We start from the raw sequence: 18,811 nt of genomic DNA on the forward strand, positions 1-18,811 counted from the left end.
AATGTCCTTGTGGCCCATAAATTCCTCATTCCTTGTGTCCAAATCCTTCCCAAGCTTTAACCTTCCCCAGATCTAAGATCACTGAAACACATCAAGCCCTAAACCTTATCAATGCCCTTACACCCACAACCAATTTGTTTTTCTAATACCTGAACATCACTCAGAGCCTGTCATCTGCTGTGTTTCATAAATTAAATCTTATTGATGAGGCTACAAAGATGAAACCAAAGAACAGCTGTTCTTAAAGAGAATTTTTCCACATTCCACATTTTCCAGCAATCATAACCCTGTTTCAGGACAGGGTTTCCTAATCTCTTTCTCATTCCTTTAAACTGGACAAATTTTYCTTTTTTCCGAATCTTGGGATGTCAGGCAGCTTTCCCAGAGCTCCTGTTCAGGTGCTGCTGTGGAAAAAACAGCTCTGGAGTGTGGGATTTGTGTGTTTGGAGCTGAACAGGTCCAGGGTTTTGGGCTGTGAGCTCAGGATCCTTCTGTGGGTTTCCTGTGGGGGCTGGAGRATTCCTTTTTGGGGTAAAGTGATTTAAACCATTATTTTCAAGCTGCTCAGGAGGTTTTTCACCTTGTGCAATTATTAATCCCAGSAAAATTTGGGTTGGAAGTGCCTTAAATTTCATCCCATTCCACCCCTTACCCTGAGCAGGGGCACATTCCCCCTAACCCTTGTCCAACCTGTCCTTGAGCATTTCCATATTGAAAATACGAGGCTTTTGCACTAAAAAACCCCAGAGTGGAAGGAAATCTAAAAAGATTGTAATTAACCCCTGAGATCAAGTGTCAGAATTGTTCCCTGTGTTTTTCTTGGCACGGTGAAGGGAAGGAACCAGCCTGAAGGCTTTGGGGGAAAAAAAAATATAAAGGGTTTAATTATTTCTGTGGTATTTCATGTGAAGGTCAGGATTTCCATTTCCATCAGAACTCTTGGGGTTTAAAGCTGAAAAGCTGAAGCAGTTGTGGAATTGTGGGCACAGTTCTGTGCTCCTGCTCCTCCCAGTCTGGAGAAGTTCAACCAAAACTCCCTGGATTCTGAGCACAGCCTGAAATCTCTCCCATAATTTTATATTTTATGCTGATTTTTGTGATTCTCAAATCCTTGGATTAGGTCAGGTTTGGTTGGTCTCACCTCAGGTTCAAGGTCTGGGATTCAGGGCAGTGATTTTTGGGGAGTTTTGGGAAGGTTGAAGCAGCAGGAGGTGAAATTCCTCAGGATGTGGTGTTTTCTCTTGTTGGATCCATGGAATTTATCCAAACAGCAGCAGCACCCTGCACTCCTCCAAGTCACTCTCTGCCTTCCAAAGCTCCTTATTTCAAACCTTTTCCCATCAATATCCACTGCAATCATGGAATCATTAAGGTTGGAAAAAAAAMCTCTCAAAACCACAAATSAGAACATTCCCGATGTGTGGGACCCTGTGTGAAAGCAGCTCAGTGCAATCCAAGCTGGGAGAGCTSTGGGAATTCTGCTTTTCCAGCATCCCAGACTGTTGACTCTGCCCTTTGGGAGAATTCCCAAACTCTTGATGAGAAGGAATTTTGCTGCTGGAGAAATCCCAGCTCCAAGTGGGTGGGAAACTTCTCTAATTCCATGTATTTCATATCATGATCCCCTTTTCCCACTGAAAATTAAAGTAAGGAGTGATCAGAGGTTCCTTTCCTGGGAGGAATTGCAGCCATGCAGGTTTTTTTTTGAAGTCCTCTCCTCTCCTTCCAGCAGATGAATTCTGTAAGTTTGGAGYCTTTGTGCTTTCCAGTCAAAAAATTTTGATATTTTCAAACATATTGATGCTTTTTTAAGCATTTCCAGCTATTTAGAACTAAAATCCTGGAATTCTTAAGCTTGGGAAAGACCCCCAAGGTGGTGGARTCCAAACTTTGGCTGCCAATGTTGTGAATTCCTGGAGCTGCCATTCCTGAGCTGGGAGGTGAAAATGTTGCTGGGCATTGCTGGGCATCAGAGCTCCCAAATCCTGGGTTTGATGTCATTTGTGTTTCTTGACAGAATTAAAATTATACATTTTAACTTGTGAATTTTAAAGCTGCTTTTGGGATGAAGGTTGGAATCCAAATTTTGAAAGTGCAGGGAATAAAATTGTTGCCGTTTTCTCTAAAATAATAAACCCCTTCCCTGCTCATTAATGCCCTCCTAAAGTTGTGTTTTCATCCCCTGCTGCTTTCAGTTTTCTGCAGTTGAATATCAGGAAAATTAAATCAGATTTTCCTTAATAGGTTCCTCACAAGTGAAATTTATCTGAGTTGGATTGATAAGAAGTTTCTTTGAGCTCTTCCTGAAAACCCCAGATCTGTGTGATCCTCTGGACTTTTCTGCCTTTTCCTTTTAAACCCTTTTATAAACCCTCCAGGCCAAATTCATGGCATTTTCCATGAATTTCCAGTGTGTTTGGGAATTATTTTCCCTGCTTCTTTTTGCAGCAGCTCCTTTTCCTGTGATTTATCCCCAGCACGGGCAGGAATTTAATAAAGGAACAAAGGCCCAGCTCAGGGCATCAATCAAAGCCCTGAGCTCTGGATTTACAGCCTGCCTTGGGACTTGGTTAAGCCTGAGARCACCCAAGCTGTGGCTTAACAAAACCCAGCCTTGTTTGTATGGATTTGGACAAAAGGAGCCTGGTTTGTTATCAGGAAAATCTAAAATTAATCATGCAGGGGTTAATTTACATACAGTGTGATGGTTCCAAAGGTTTGAAACCCACCCCTATTTTTTATTTTGTGACAAAAAAAAATTAAATGCTGAAATGGGCTCCTTGTTTTGTTATGATTGATCATTTGCAGGTAGGAAGCTGGAATTGAGTCAGGGAGAGATGCCCTTGTTACACTTTGGGTATTAAAAACACAAAATCCCATTTACTGCTCACAATAATCCTGTTTCAAAATCCCAGCTGTGTGGAAACTATTTTAATCAGGTAAATCATTACACRAGCATTTATATTTATTTATATTAAATTTTCCTCAGGGAAGCAAACTCCCCAGCAGGCACTTTCCTGCAAGCCAGATCTGCTGAGCAGGGTTTTTTTTTTTTTTAAAGGCTGTAGTAATTTTATTTATTATGTATTTATTGACTGTTTTTTTTTCCTCCTTTCTGCTCTTTCCTGAACAGGAAACCTCCATTTTAGAGGAATACAACATTAACTGGACTCAGAAGCTGGGAGCTGGGATCAGTGGGCCCGTTAGGTAAGGGAATGTTCCAGGATTGTCCCTGAGCTGTGGAGGAGTCAGTGAGGATTTCTGATGGGATATATTGAAAATTCTAAACAGTAAATGCCTCTGTTCCATGTGCAAGAGAGATTTTTGTCTTTTTTGRGGAATGTGGGAAGGAAAAGCTCTCCTCCCTTCCCTGTGTGGTGTTTTCCCAGGCAGGAGCAGGAATTTATTGTGGAATAATGACACCAAAAATTCCTCCTGACCCCCCTGTCCTTGGATTCTGGTGCTCCAGGATCCCTCTTTCCTCWTTTCCCAGCTCTTCATGAGCCCAAAGCAGCCAATTCCACTGGCTTTGCATCCCAGCCCTGCTCCTCATGGATTTCCAACCCCTGGATGCTTCTGGAAGGCAAAACACCTTTCCAGCAATTCCTCTCCCTTCAGGGAATGGGAGTTTGTGCTGGAAAAGAACTGTGCTGCTGTTCCTGGGAGCTCCCTTTGTCTTCCCCATCACTTATCTTCCTGTCCAGCCTGTTGGTTTCTCCTCATCCTTTTTGTGCTGCTGTGTCTTCATTAAAACCCCCATTTTGGTTTTGATTTTTTTTGGCAGCTTTTTCCTCCCTTTCCTCAGTTTTTGATATTAAATGGGGGKAAAAAATGAAAAAAAATTAAGCCCAAATGGAGATTTCCATTYCAAACCACTTTGTTTATTCCAAACACTTTATTTATTACAATATCCACTGGGGGTGTTCAGGTGTGCTTTGGGTTATTTCCATCCAAAATCTCTCTTTGAGGATGAATTTTGAGGGGGATCTGGATGCTCCCAGATTGGGGACATTCCCATGAGTTCCCACGTGGAGAGCAAACTCAGAGCTAAAAATCAATTGCTTCAGCTGTCTGTTTTTWAAATCCTCACTGACTGAATGATTTTGTTGCTGTAATACCAGAGTCTGCATGAAAAAATCCTCCCAAGAACGCTTTGCACTGAAAATCCTYCTCGATCGTCCAAAAGCTCGAAATGAGGTACAGTTCCTGCTTTTCTCTCCAAAAAATCTTCAGTTGTTGGGATATTTTAAATATAAAACCCCACTGCCAAACCCCCATTTGCTGGTTGTGTAAATTCCAGAGATTTATTTATATTTAATTGAGCAACATTTTGAAGCTGTTCTTCTCTCTGCATCCCATGTAATGTGACAAAATCAGTTTGAGAGGGAATTTTGTTTCCATACATCTCAGTGTTGGATGTCACTGTTCCAAGAATTCCTCCAAATTGCTCTGGAAGTGGATTTATTTGGGTTCCAGGAGCTGAAGCAGCTCCTGATAATGTTTGGGAGTTGCTGAGGTGCCAAACTGTCAGTCTGGAATGGTGGGGGCTCCTCCAAACTGTCAGGAATTTAAAGAAAGTTTAATTGTCCTGAAGGTTTAGGCAACTTCCATTTCTTGTTGCTGAGCAAATTCTCRTTCCAAATTCCCATAAAAATAATCTGTGGATAAAAAGCACTGTGCCTTGGCTTGATTGAGCAGCTCAGGGAGCTTTGAACTGGGGAAAATTGCTGAAGTGCCCCRTTCTGGAATGTTGGGACAGGAGGTGATGTTCCAGGTGTTGTSAGTGCTGGAGCACTGAGCCATGAAAAAAGCCAGATGATGGAATTTTGGGGTTTACTCATTAATTTCAGTTCCATTTATATCTACATTTTTACTTGAAAGCTGGTTCTATCTTTAAATTTATTTAAAAAACTCAAAGAGCAGGTTTTTCCTGGAGCTCTGTGTGTGATCCCATGGTCTGTACCAAATTTGGGTGCCACTCTGGGATGTTTTCATCCCAATCTGAGCAGTGCAGGGCTCAGGTGCCCATCCCTGTGTGCAGTAACAGCTTTTCCCTTCTCTTCAAGGTACGTCTGCACATGATGTGTGCAACACATCCCAATATTGTTCAAATAATTGAAGTTTATGCTAACAGTGTGCAGTTCCCACATGAATCCAGCCCCAGGTAAGATTACATAGGGTGATTCATTCCCACCGCTTGCTTTCCATGTTTAGCCCAAGGTATAGTGGAGTTTGCTTTTTGTTTTTGTTTTGGTTTTAATCACAAAATTATTATTATTATTATTATTTAAAGGGGGTCCCAGGTATAATAATTATCCTGCAGACTAAGCAGCTCTTGCTTTTTTTTTCCCCTGACTTTTGTGTATTTAAATTATTTTGCCTCCTTCACTCCCTGTTTTGAATGCATCTCCATTTTTTTAGGTTTTCCATTGATTCAGTCTGCATTGTGTGAAAGAATTGTTTCTAAACATAGGAAATTCAGCCCTGAAAACTCTGAATGCATTGTCCTGCTTAAAATGAACACAGGAAAACATGGAGCAGAGTGACTTTTCATGCAGTATTATCAGTTAGGATAAAAATGTTAAATTCTGATGGGATTTTAGTGGAGAAAAATCATCAGAGCTGGGAGAATGAAAGAGCTGAGGCTCGGGTGTAGCTGATTTTGCTGTGTGGTGGGAACTGGGAGTTAATTCCTTGAGGATCTGACAGTCCTGAGCTCCACCTTCCTATTTGTTATCCTTCACAATTATGGCAATAAAACTATAAATTAAAGTTAAGGGGATGCARACTCCAAAGCATCCACGTGCTGCGTTATCTTTGAGGGCAGAGTTATCCCTTCACTGGTCCAGGTCCATCCTGGGTGGAACCTGCAGAGTTTATCCCAAAAAAGGTCAAATGGGAAATGGGAGCCCATCAGGAAAAGCATCCCTGGTTGCCAATCACTGAATCAGGAAGTGCTGGGAGCCAGAAAATCCTGCAAATTTTACACTTGAAGGCAAAACAACAGCACCAAAATATCCCCCAAGCAGCCTAGAGAAAGCAGTTTGTGTGAAATATGCATTCTTAGCTTAGCAATTCTGTTCTTTTTTGATGATTTTTTAACGTAACAACATGAAATGCTTTTGAACAGGGCTCGGCTCCTAATTGTAATGGAGATGATGGAAGGGGGAGAGCTCTTCCACAGAATCAGCCAGCACCGRCACTTTACTGAGAAGCAAGCGAGCCAAGTAACAAAGCAGGCAAGTCACCCCCTGTCCCAGCAAATCCATCAGCTCTGGCTAAAGTAGGGACAATTCCTGGGGCTGGGAGGGTGGGGAAAAAGGATTAAAGAACAACAATCCTCAGTTGTGATCCGATGATCATTGCCTGCTTTGTTATAAGTGACAATGCCAAAGCTTTAYTAGGAATAAAGGATTGAAGGTGTGGGCTTGTTCTCTGGGTCTGCTGTGTTTAACAATGCTTTTCCTCACCTGGGATAGAGAATTTCCAAGAGAATTTTGTCATTCCTGTTGTCTTAAAAGCTTTGCCTCCAGCAGGACTCCTGAGCTCTGGAATCTCCCTTGGCATTTTTGTCCTCAGGCTGGWTTTTGGGCTTGTGGAATTTCTGGAAGATAACAAGGAAAATGCCTTTGTTCTGATTTTGTGTCTGTTTGTTCCAATGCTGTTTTTCCTTCACGGTTTCTCTCCCAGCTCACTCCTGAGTGTTTTATTTTATAATCCATGGTGCTTTCTGCAGGGGGGTTTGGATCATTCTGGAATTCAGTTCTGGGATCCCCAGTTCTCAGCTGGAGAGAGAATATTTGAACCTGGGGCAAAAAAATTCATGTTTCTTTCATGCTTTGCCTTATTTCTGATGAAATGAATTGTGCTGGTACTGTTTGAAATGAGGTGGAAGTACAGAATTATTTTTAACAGTTTGTTTTGCATCCTTTGAGCTGTTTGATTCTGACATGGTGGGAAAATCTGGTAAAATTTTAYCAGAAATCATGATTTGATTTGAATTATGTGTGTACATTTGGGTTATTCAAGTAACTCCTTGCTTTAATGTTTATAGAAATGAAGTTTGAAATGTGAAAGTCTCTCTAAAATTCTTTTATCCAGCGGTTCTTCAGCRTTGTCTTGTACCCAGGAAGGGTTAAAACTTGTCACAGCAATTGCTTCATTTTCTCTGGGAATGTGTTTGTATTTATTGCTGAGCTAAATGAGCAGTGAAGTTCTCTTGTGACAGTAATTTGGAGTTTTTTAAGGACTCTAAACTTGGGTAGGATCCTACAGAATCCAGCAGGGATGTTTCCAAATAAGGGTTGTGAGGCTGTGCCTCACTTCTGTCCCAGGAAGGCTGTTTAAATATTTATACTTGGCTTTATTTTTAAATTAATTGCACTTGGAAATGTGCTCTTCCTGCAGCTTTCCTACCTGGATTGCAAATTCCTAAAGTATCCTTGAAAGAATCAAGGAAATAATTTCTGTGGGATATCCACAGGATAAAGTGCAATAGATGAGTAAAATGCAAAAATTAAAGAATAAAACTGCCTGAGTGTAAGATCTTCAGGCAGGAACAATTATTCCCTGGAATACTGAAGTGAGAACTCAGTGCTGAGTTGTTGAGCAGGGTGGAATTGCTGGGCAGGGACAGTGCCCTGGAGCCCTGGCACAGCAGRRAAGGGGCACTGGCACCACCTCCTTCACTTTGGGAGGCTCTTAATCCTTGAATTCTCAAACTGAGGTGGTTGGGAAGCCCAAACCAACCTGGCTTTAGTTTTCTGTTTGCTTTGAGTGCAAACTGAACCCTCTTGGAGGGATTCATGTCCCAATTGTCACTTCACTGCACCATTGCTCAGCAGGGTCAGGCTCRTCCTAACTCAGAGCTCCACCCAAGTGGAGTGAAAATGTTTTGGGGTCTGATCTGTGTTGGAAATGTCCTTTGTAAAGCTGAATTAAATGTCCAGGCTGCAGGAGGAGGTCAGTGATTTATTGTAGCTGATTTATTGTGCCCTTTTCCAGATAGCTTTGGCTTTGCAGCATTGCCACTCACTAAACATTGCACACAGAGACCTCAAGCCTGAGAATCTCCTCTTCAAGGATAACTCTCTGGTAAGATGAACGTTTGGAATTCCTTTTGCTGCTGAATTCTGTAAAATGGCTCAAGGGTGACGCTCAGAATAGCGCTAAAATGTTTTGGTGACAAAATTTAATCACYTGGATGGACTTGGTGCTTTTCCATCCCCTGATCTCCTTGGAGAGCAGCGAGTCCCTGCTGCTGCTGTTAAATTGGAGTCAGATTATCCAGCTGAATGTAGATCCGGCCTTGCTGAGGAACAGATCTGCTCTGTCCCCTCATCAGGGTGTTCTGACACTACCTAGAGGGGATTTGATAGATCCAAACAACTCTTTGTCAGCCTGGATGTGCAGTGACCCCCCTCTGCAAGGGGCTCACTGCTTTCTCAGTCTCTGAAAGGGCTGCTCCAGGCCCAGAGCAACCAGAAAAGCAAAACCTTTGGTTTGAAAGGTCAGTTTGAGACCTTTCAGCTGCCTGGTGGAGTGTGAGGGTGTAAATACAACGTGTGGCGAAGGTGAGATGAGGACARGGGGAGAATTATGTGTTAGAAGAGCTGATTTAATGAGATTTGTGTAATGAAGCCTCTTCTCCTTGTTTCAGGATGCACCTGTTAAATTGTGTGACTTTGGGTTTGCCAAAGTAGACCAAGGTGACTTGATGACACCCCAGTTCACTCCCTATTACGTAGCACCTCAGGTAACAACCAATTCCAGCCCTAAAGGGGGGTTATTTATTGTTTCAGCCTCCAGGATCACATAATTTTGGTTGCTTTTGGTATTTTGGGAAAGGTTCTGGGTTCAGGAATCTTTAGGAATTGGATAGCAGCCACCAGGGGATCTGGTGGTAAGGCAAATTTCCCAGATTCTGCTTAGCACTGATGATGATAATTTGATTTAACAGCATTAAAGCAGCTGCTTTGGAGAAATCCCTGCTTTGCCATTCTTCTTCCAGCTCAGGCTCATTCAGGATTCCATTAGAAAGGAACAAAAAGGTTCTGGAAAGGTGACTGCTCACAAAGGGCAGTGGCAGAGGGTTGGTACCTGGGCACCTTGGCCTGGCCCCGTGTCATTAARCACAATCTATAATTACACACAGGCTGCTCTTTGTGGTGCTGCTTTCACCCCTCTCTTCTGTCCTTTGTCTTGGAGTCCTGGAGAAAATGAAAAGCAGCTGCAGATGGAGATTTAATTGCAGTKCTGGGCAGCCTTTAATCACTGGGAAGGGCAGTTCAGAGATCAGAGCCTGCCCTGAAAATGCCTCCTCAGYTGGAGCCTGCTGGGGCTCCCTGCAGCCCAAACCCACAGACTGGACCAGCAAGGGGCAGATTTGATGAGATTTATTCTTGGGAGAGGCAAAAAAGGACATTTCTGGAGCTTGGGTTACCCTCCAAACACACTTTAGGTTCTGTTCCAAGCATGGAGGGTTGGAGGTGGTGAGCAGTTGCTTTAATTTAGGCAGAACTGGAGATTTCAGTCAAAGCAGCAAAAAAATTCAGTATTTTCCCCATGTAGAAAGCTCCAGTCCTTCTGAGGCAGAAAAACAGGAATTTGGTARTCTTCAGTACCCACAATAACTTTCCTCAATGCAAAACCATCACAAATCATTTCCATAGGCTTTGCTGGTTGTGGTGCCTGTTCATGAGATGGATTTTTGTTTTTCTTTTATCCCTCTCACCAGGTATTGGAGGCACAAAGAAGACATCAGAAAGAAAAGTCTGGTATTATCCCCACCTCTCCAACCCCTTACACTTACAACAAGGTGAGCTGAGAAACAACATCCTTAAAAGTCTTCCCTACCCCACTGACAGAGTAAATAATAAAATGCTCACTTAGTCCAAACCTAATTAATTCCTCTAATTAAAGGAAAAATACATGAATGCTCTTAAGGAGCACAAAATATTTTGAAGAGAGTAGAATGAGGCTGTTGGAGTGAGGCCACGAGGGAAATTCTTTCATCTCTATTCAAAGGGAATCTCTTTTCCTGCTGTCAGAGTTTCTGGATGTGCAGAGATTTCCTTGTTCAGGCAGCTGGGCTGGAAGCTGCTCTGTACCTGGATCTTCTGGAAAACAACCAAGAATTTATTGTGTAGCTGCTGGAATCTTGGCAAAATCACGGCAGGAAATATCCTGGAAGGTCATATTGCTTTTTGGGCATTCCAAAACATTTTCATCTGAATTGTCATCACTGTCTCCTGCTGGCTTGAGCTGGGCTTGAATCCCTCAGTGTTCTTGGGTGTGTTTATTTTAATTCCAGTGAGTTGGTTTGTGATCCCAGTTTAAGGATCTGCCCTGATTCCAGGTCCAGGAATGGTTGTTTAATTCACCATGTGCCTGAGCAGGTATTTGATAAGCAATGTTAGCATTTAGTAGCCTTTTACAGAGAGTTAGAGCAAATATTAATTAGTCTGCACCCCAAATCTGCCTGTCTCAGGGCTTTGACTGCCTCTTCTCTGTCCTGGTTTATTATTGTAGCAGACACTTCTATCTGAGAACTCTTCAGAAGGTCCCAGTAATTTTTCAACGCAGTTTTTCTGCTCTCTCTTGTCCCTTGATTTGGGATTTACAAGGTGGGAGTGATTTTCTTTTCACGTTTCATGTGTAGAATGGATCTGTCCCTCTGAGCTGTGCAGGGCACTGAGTGAAAAGGCTGCTGAGGGAAGGGCCTTGTCCCAGAGTGTGACTCTGCAAAAGCAGTGTCTGGTTCCCCAAAATAGACCCTGACAGGCTTCCAGGTCCTCTRTCCTTCCATGGCAATCCAATCCTGCTGCTGGCTCCTCCATTTCCCTGGCTTTCATCACACTCTGCTCTGGTTTAATATCCCTGCTGGCTCCTTTGTTGGATTCTGCTGCTGTTTTCAGTCTCCCGTTGTAAACAACTGGATTCATTTATGGGATTGGGGGAGTAGGATTCAGGTACCAAACATCTCACACCTCTGCCAGCCCTGGCTGTTCCCAGACAATTCCCAAGCACRTGGAAATTGTGCTTTGAGCACAGAGTTGTTCACAGCAGGCAGATTTCTCCATGAAGGAGGATCTTGAGGAGAGGCTGAGCTCTTTTTCCTTAAAGAATCACACAGAACTTTCATCATCTTTCCCCCACTCCTCAAAGTGACCCTTTTCTTGCTTCCAGAGCTGTGACCTGTGGTCCCTGGGGGTCATTATCTACGTGATGCTGTGTGGATAYCCCCCTTTTTACTCCAAGCACCACAGCCGGACGATTCCCAAGGACATGAGGAAAAAGATCATGACGGGAAGCTTTGAATTCCCAGAGGAAGAGTGGAGCCAAATCTCAGAAATGGCAAAAGACATTGTGAGAAAGTGAGTCTGTGGAGGAAACTCCTGTATTGCTGTGTTTGTGTGAAGGAATGGGAATGTTTCAATGTTTAAGAATTGGAAAAACACCTGGAAGTGCCTTATCCCAAGGGTTGTTTTTCCAGTCTGCAGCTCATCCACCTGACAAATTCTCTGTCTCATTCTGCATAAACCAAGCCTGGCAAATATTTTTATTTCCCTGCMCAAGTGTTTTAATTTTGATGTCTCTTTTGTTGGGGTGGATTGTGTGTTTAGTCTTTAAAGGGAGTGGGAAGGGTTTCAGGATAGCACAACTCGCACAGATTTCCTGGGATAACATTAAAATTCCCRTGAAAATCAAGTGGCTTTAATGGGATGTGGTAAATCTGTCCCTTAAAAACCCTGTGCACATCACACAGAGCCTAAAAAGAGTCAGGCAAGAGGATGGAGAGGGAGTTAAGATCTGTGTCAGACTCTGAGATAAGGTTTTGCATGGATTTTTTATTCCCAATGCTAATGGAGACTGTTTTCCATGCAGGGCACATCCCTCAGCCGGGAGTGTTTCAAAGACTTGGTCTGTTTGGGAGCAAGAACGTGGCACTGATTAGGGCTTGACCTCACTTATTTTTGAAAGAGTGACAGGGACTTACTGCCTTTGCATCACCAGAGGAACTGAAGGGATAAAAGCAACATAAACAGGAAAAAAAAGATCAGTTGGGGAAGTAATTTAAAAGTGTCACTGGCTCCTCAGATGTACTGTAAATTCTCCAAGGATTTCCCATTGTTTGGAGAAGGTGCTGGGACATTTTTAGAGCAGTGCAAGAGAACCCCCAACCTTTCACCAAATTAACTTTYCTTTATACCAAGGTCAGCTCTTTATTCTCACACAGTAACTCCACAGGCAAAAGGTTTCATTGTCTTKTAAAATTTCCATGAAACTCAGCTCTCAGGACGTTATCACACGGATCCAGTTCATTTAATTCTCCCTCTAATGTTATCAGCACTCCCTTTCCTGCTTCTTTTCCAACCAGGGAGTCTGAAGTTGTGTTTAATAAATTCAGATTTAATATAATTCCAGCTAAATTTACATTCTGTGGATTKAGGCAGCTCTTCCTATGGAATTTGGCTGCTGGAGGTCATATTTGGCATTCAGGCAGCTGCTGCCTCTTAAGTGTTGAGCTCATTTCTGACCTGAAGGTTTGATAATGGGTTAGGATTTGGAAAATGCCACAGAAAAGGAATGCCAAAAGTGAACTTAACCTGGTTGGCATCCTGAGTGGGATTTCAGAGCTCCCCTGTGGTGCTGCTGACATTTTGTACGAGTTTTTTCCACTTTTTTGGTACATTAAACAATTGTGCTCTGCAGCCAAGAAGCTGATTTGGAGTTGTCTGAGGAAGTGTGACAAGCTCATGGAGTCATTCCTGTTCTCATTCAGAYTTTTGGATAACTTGTCAGCACCCTGTGGGAAATTCTGCTTTTTTTTTTTTTTTAAGTTATGCTCATAATGAGAACACAAGTTTATCTGAAAATCCTCTTTCCAGGGTTTCATGCTAGAAAAAATCAATTTCATGGGGTTTTCAGCAATCTCAGAATTAAGGTTCTTTTTTTATTTTGAGGAGCTAGAACATAAAATCACAGTCAGGGAGCTGGGACAGATTTGGGACAGTTTGAGCTCTTGGAGGAGCTTCTTTTTTGACCTCTAAAATGCTTAAATTTTGTGTAAATCATCAACCCCCTACTTAGGGATTTATTCTTTCCTCCCCAGGCTGCTGAAGGTCAAACCTGAGGAACGGCTGACTATTGAGGGGGTGTTGGACCATCCCTGGCTCAATTCCACGGAGGCTCTGGATAACATCCTGCCCTCTGCCCAGCTGATGATGGACAAGGTCTGAACAGCAATTATTTTGTCAGGAATGTTGCACAGGAGAGCTCTGGGATGGGTGGAGGGCTTTTTTTTTGATGTGGGGTTGTGCAGATAAGGAGCTTCTCTTCTGGTTTAGGAGAGCCTGAGATCTTAGGGAGAAAATGGAAACAGAARTGAAAATGGAAATAAAATGTGAAATTTGGGCTTGGAGGAGATGCTCCCAGATTGGTGGTAATGAGCAGCCACRTGCTGATGGTAGAGAGCAGAGCCTGAGGCATCTTCCATAGATCTTTCCTTTTTTTGCTGTGTTTTATCCCCACGACAGCAACGACCTCACTAATTAAACAAATACTCCTTGTTTCCTTTCATTTCTGCTCAAATAGGAGTTCACTCAATCTTGTGAACATGAGAAGGAGATGATCCTTTGTTGATTATCCAGTTTCCTCCTGGGATATTTTGTCCATGTTTTTAATTATGCCTTGCTTCACGCAAACCTGATTTTTCTTACGCATCTTCAAAACAAATCGGATTTTGGTGCCTCTTTTTCTCACCCATGGCATGAATTTTTCCATGAATTTTTCCACCATTTTGTCTTTGCAGGCCATGGTGGCAGGGATACAACAGGCTCACGCAGAACAACTTGCAAACATGAGAATCCAAGACCTCAAAGTGAGCCTGAAACCCCTTCACTCTGTGAACAACCCGATCCTGCGCAAGCGGAAACTGCTGGGGTAACTCCAGAGCTGGGTTTGAGAGGACAATGTGGAGTTGGGATGGCTGGAAAATGGCTTTGGGAATGGCACAGGCTCAGTGTTGATGGTTTAAATCACTCTTGGTGTTGTTCAGGCAAGGAATGCTGGCACAATGTGGTTTGTCTGCCAAAGTGCCAGTGAGGGGGGAAGGAGGATGGGTAGTCTTTTGTATTGGATGGGATGGTGGGTCACATGTAAGAAAAGGCAAAATAGGGAAAAAAAAAATTCCAAGATCTTTCTTCTCATCCTGATATTTACTGAAAAAGTCAGATAATCTCTTTCTCTTTGTGTTCGAGTTAATCTGAAAAACCGGCTCATGCATTTTAGGATTACCCTTATTTGAACAAATTTAAAGGAATATTTCTTTTTCTTCATGCTTAAAATGGTCTCATAATATAGGACAATAATTATAATTAAYGCTGAACCTGTCTCCCAGTTTCCCAGAGAGGGAAGGAGCTGTKTTATACTGGAGCAGTTACACAATCAGTAACGAGCTTGAGCTGTGACCAAATTCTAATTATTTCCCTCTTGTTTTTCTGCAGCACCAAGCCAAAGGATGGTGTTTACATCCATGACCCCGAGAATGGAAGCAACGATTCCAACGTGGCTCTGGAGAAGCTGAGAGATGTGATTGCTCAGTGCATTCTACCACAGGCTGGTAAAGGTTGCCACTTTTAAGAACGTTTTATTCCTAAATGTGCAAAGCTAAAGTCCTAAATTTTGGGTCGGTCTGTGTCAGTGTGAGGAAGGAAAAACAAAATTGCTGGGTTTTGGGTTTTTGTGGAATTTTAGTGGTGTGCAGAGATGTTAAAAGGAGTTTAAAGCAGGAATATTTGGTTTAAAGCCCATTTCCTGGTTTGTGTGGGGTGAGCAGGAATAACTGCCCTGTYTGCTGAGGCACGAGGCCAACCCTCCTGTGTCCCTTTGCTGTCCCAAACAGGAGAGAACGAAGATGAGAAGCTGAATGAAGTGATGCAGGAGGCCTGGAAATACAACAGGGAGTGCAAGTTGCTGCGAGACACCCTGCAGAGCTTCAGCTGGAATGGTGAGAATTGCTGCTCTCCCACAGGGAATGTGGAAATGGGGAATGTGACCTATTGCTCTAATAACCCTAAATGGATTGAATTTGGGCTGATTCAGGTTTTGCCACTGTTCCAGCTTTTTTGCCAGAACGGGTGTTCCCAAAATGAGGGTGGAATTTCTGCTTGGAAATTTTTATTTCAGGATTAGGGTTGAATTTTCAGAGGCACCAAATTGTGTGGGAATGTAACAGCACAAATAGAAAAGGGGGAATTTTAAACTGCCAGAGGGCAGGGATGGATGGGATATTGGGAAGAAATCCTTCCCTGTGAGGGGCAGGGAGCTGTGGCTGCCCCTGGGTCCCTGGAAGTGTCCAAGGCCAGGCTGGATAGGACTTGGAGCAACCTGGGACAGTGAAAAGTGTCCAAGTCTGTGTGAAGCATTGTTTAATTCCAGCCAGGATTGCTTTTCTCCTTGTGCCCACCTCCAGCTGATTCCCTGTTTTATTCCCTTCCAGGCAGAGGATTCACAGACAAAGTGGATCGATTAAAACTGGCAGAAATCGTCAAACAAGTGATTGAAGAGCAGACAAACTCCCACGACTCTCAATAGCTGGAGCTTCTTAATCTTATTTTTTTTACCATTTAAGATTTATTCTTTAACTGTAAAAAGTATTTTTATGTAAATTAATAAATCATAATTATTTCATTAAATTTCCATACTGCTTGAAAATGCTGTATAGTTGTAGATACAAGAAAAAAAAATCATTGGTACTGTAATATTTTTTTAAAACTCAGTTCCTCGAGGTATATATGATCACTTATGTACTGTTAATCATGAGCCCCCCAAATGGGGTGGATTTTATTGTTAAAAATCATTTTTTTTCTTAATAACCAGTTGCAGAAGCTGCCTTTCACCTGCCACATCCAGCCCCTGCAGTGACTGTATGCGAAGGAGAGCCACAGTTTCACAAGCCCCTGCTCAGTGAGTACGTGAAGCAAGTGCTGTGAARCACAGATTCACAGCTCCCCTTGGCACCAAAATTCCAGGTCTTTAGGTAGAGAAAAATCAATTAAATAACCTTCAGTTTGGCTTGGTGCCTTGCCCAGGCACCTGAGGCCATGTGCTTGCTGGAATTTTCTGTTCTGAGCAGTGACTCTCTTTCTTTGTTGTCCTCCTCATCTCCCTCAGAGCTTTTTTTAAGGCTGAATCAACCACTCAGCATAAAACTATTTTTTTCCCATGTTATCCAACAGCAGAACAAAAGAATGTTCTAATTCTTATGCACAAGTTATTTTAATTTCCACGGTGGGATCTTCTACAAACCGAGACCAGCCTGGGGTTTGTTTKTGTGGGATCCACTCCTGTATTCCCATTCTTTCCTTCTTAGAAAATCCAAGGCTTGGTTCAGGCTTGTTCTCTTGTTTGGMAGAGCTGCTCCCAGGCTGGTTCCCAGTGCTCTGGGGAACCCCTGGGATCCATCTCYGTGTCCCCTCCGGAGCCCAAATTCCCGTCTCTGATGCCTTCGAGCTCCTTCTTGGGGGAGCCAAAACTGCAGGGCTGCTCCTTGCCATCCTTGGCTGCCTCCCCCAGGGCAGGTTCTTACTCTAGTCTGGAACATTGGCTCCAAAAGCTGCTTTTTTTTTAAATCCTGACAAAGCAAACCAATAGGAAGAATCTGTACATAGTTCTAGTTTTCTACCTTTTCTGCTTCTCTTTCTTTCGAGACCGGGCGGAGGCTTTTTATAGAGCTATTTTGGTACCAAACCCGTGCAGACATGGGGTGAGTTTGGTCTGCAGACTGAAGTGCCAACCCAGGGCCATCAGTGACCACTCCTGAACGTTGTTGTCTTTCATAGCTCATCCATTTTTGGGTTTACATCGACAAACCTGAGCCATGAATCTCCCAATTCTCTCTTACSGAAGTCCAGCCTTGTTCTTTTTTTGTCTCTTTTCTATACCAAAACTTCCTTGCAGCTTTWGCTGGATGGCAAAGCAGTGTCTGACTCTTTCTATACAGTTTTCTAAACAATGACTTGTTTTTTCTACATGAAGGAGATGCTTTGTTTCCTGTTCTCTGTCAGCCTTCTTTAATCCTGTGGACAGTTTTCCAATGTCTGGTTTATTGCAGGGTAAGAACAGTGCCTGCTTATCCATCATCTGATGGGACCAGGGAGTGTTTGTGTGAGTTGGAATTGCACCTCTGACACTATCTGGAATATTTGTGCACTGACCTGTTGATGAAAACTGAAGAGAATTAGAAAAAATTGGGAGTTTTTGTCATTTCTTAGCTGTACCACCAAGCCCTGTTCCGTGCATTTCTGTCCTTGCTCTAATTCTAGGTCATGTCTTGAAATTGTTTCATTTTGAACTTGAAATTTGTCTTTTTTTCTGGAAATTGAAACTTTCAAGTGTGGCAAATAGAGATGGAAACAAGGAAATCACCTTTCTTTGAACAGCAAAGCAAAAAATCCCCTCCAAAASCACTTTGTGACTCTGCCCTCCCAGGAGGAAAATCTTCAGGCAGTTTTTTGGGAGTCAGGACTTGTTGGCAGGCAGATGGATCTTGTCTGTGATAAATAAGGGTCTGATCTGAAGCAGAGGGAGGAGGGACAGGTTAAGAAATTTAAAGACTCAAGGTCAAATGGTTTTGTTTCTATGAGAAAGCTGWTTTTTTTTATTCTTTGAAAAGTTCTGTTTTACATTTCAAAGTTYAATAACTTTAATGGATTCATTTCCCTATTTTAAAGTAGCATTTGACTTTCTCCTTCCTGTGTTTAGTTTATTTTTCAGTTGAAGCAAGTGCAAGACACTTTGTCTTGATTCTCTGAGGTTTGACTTGGTAATAAATCTACTGATCCTTTATAGCAGACTGTGAATATTGTAAATATCTTGAGCTGGATGTGTGGGATCAAAGAAGATTGTACGAACACTAAAAAGATGTAGGAAAGCTCTGGAGGTTGTTGGGTTTTGGTTTTTTATTTTTAGAATTTTATTTAAGTGAAGAAAAATCTCTGAAATCATTTGACCTTTTTCAAAATTTTCTGTATATCTGACTTCTCCTGTGACTTGATTATTTGAAGCTTTTCTATATATATTAAAAATTAGGAGAACTTGATTAGAGAAAGAGATTTTGATTGGAAATAGCGACATATCAAAAGTTTTGCTGTCATTACTTCTGGATTTTCTTTTGAAAAACYGAATCTGTCTCCATGTTTAACTCCTGTGTGTTAAAATGTTCTCATTTCTCCTTCTCAKTGTTCCCTGTTAGTTCCTTTTGGATCAGTATTACATTGTAAATATTACCCATCCTGTATATAAATGATTTTACTAAACTTAAAAGTTCCTGGTTGTTTTTGTTTGATTCCCAAATCCTTGTAGGRCAGAAGGGAGGAAGGAGCAGGAGGRAACARCCCARTTYTYCTGCCACCCTGCTTTTCCCTGGAAGGTTCCAGAACGAGTGGATGCAGMACCTGGGGATGTGGTTAGTGGTGAACACGGTGGTGCTGKGTTAATTTTTGGATTTGATGGTTTTAGAGGGCTTTTTCAGCCTTAAAGATTCCATGATTCCACCACCCCTAGCCCTCCAACCCACCTCTCTCATTCAAGTGTTTATTATGAGGCTTTGGGATGAAAGGATGACTGACAGGATAGGCTGGATAAATCCTAGGAAATTGTGGGCYCTGCCAGGCAACATAACCCAAAATTGCTTTTTTTCAGCCCAGCTTTCTATCAGATGGCAGCAGCACCTACCCAGTGCTCCCAGTTAACCCTGAGGGCTGTGGGGTTGGACTGGGCAGTCAGGGACGGGAGGGATGAGTTCTGC

The 18,811-nt window shown here is 42.6% G+C and overlaps 1 protein-coding gene across 2 annotated transcripts; it reads left to right on the top strand.

The window, feature by feature from the left end:
* The first annotated feature begins 3,127 nt into the window (after positions 1-3,127).
* MAPKAPK5 (MAPK activated protein kinase 5) lies at positions 3,128-18,336 on the top strand. Of its 2 annotated transcripts, none has more exons than XM_057378049.1 (13): positions 3,128-3,207; positions 4,122-4,197; positions 5,067-5,164; positions 6,131-6,239; positions 8,005-8,094; positions 8,660-8,755; positions 9,737-9,817; positions 11,188-11,375; positions 13,115-13,235; positions 13,814-13,944; positions 14,508-14,629; positions 14,906-15,010; positions 15,503-18,336. In XM_057378049.1, exons 2-13 carry the CDS (start codon positions 4,129-4,131, stop codon positions 15,595-15,597), a joined length of 1,305 nt encoding a protein of 434 aa, XP_057234032.1. In that variant the 5' UTR covers positions 3,128-3,207; positions 4,122-4,128; the 3' UTR covers positions 15,598-18,336. The 2 variants fall into 2 exon arrangements, with proteins under 2 accessions (XP_057234032.1, XP_057234033.1); XM_057378050.1 differs by having other exon boundaries at positions 14,508-14,623; positions 15,503-18,335.
* The last annotated feature ends 475 nt before the right edge of the window (positions 18,337-18,811 follow it).

This window comes from Malurus melanocephalus, unplaced genomic scaffold (genome assembly GCF_030028575.1).
Source record: "Malurus melanocephalus ecotype Western Australia unplaced genomic scaffold, MMel_1.1 scaffold_340, whole genome shotgun sequence".
NCBI lineage: Eukaryota > Metazoa > Chordata > Aves > Passeriformes > Maluridae > Malurus > Malurus melanocephalus.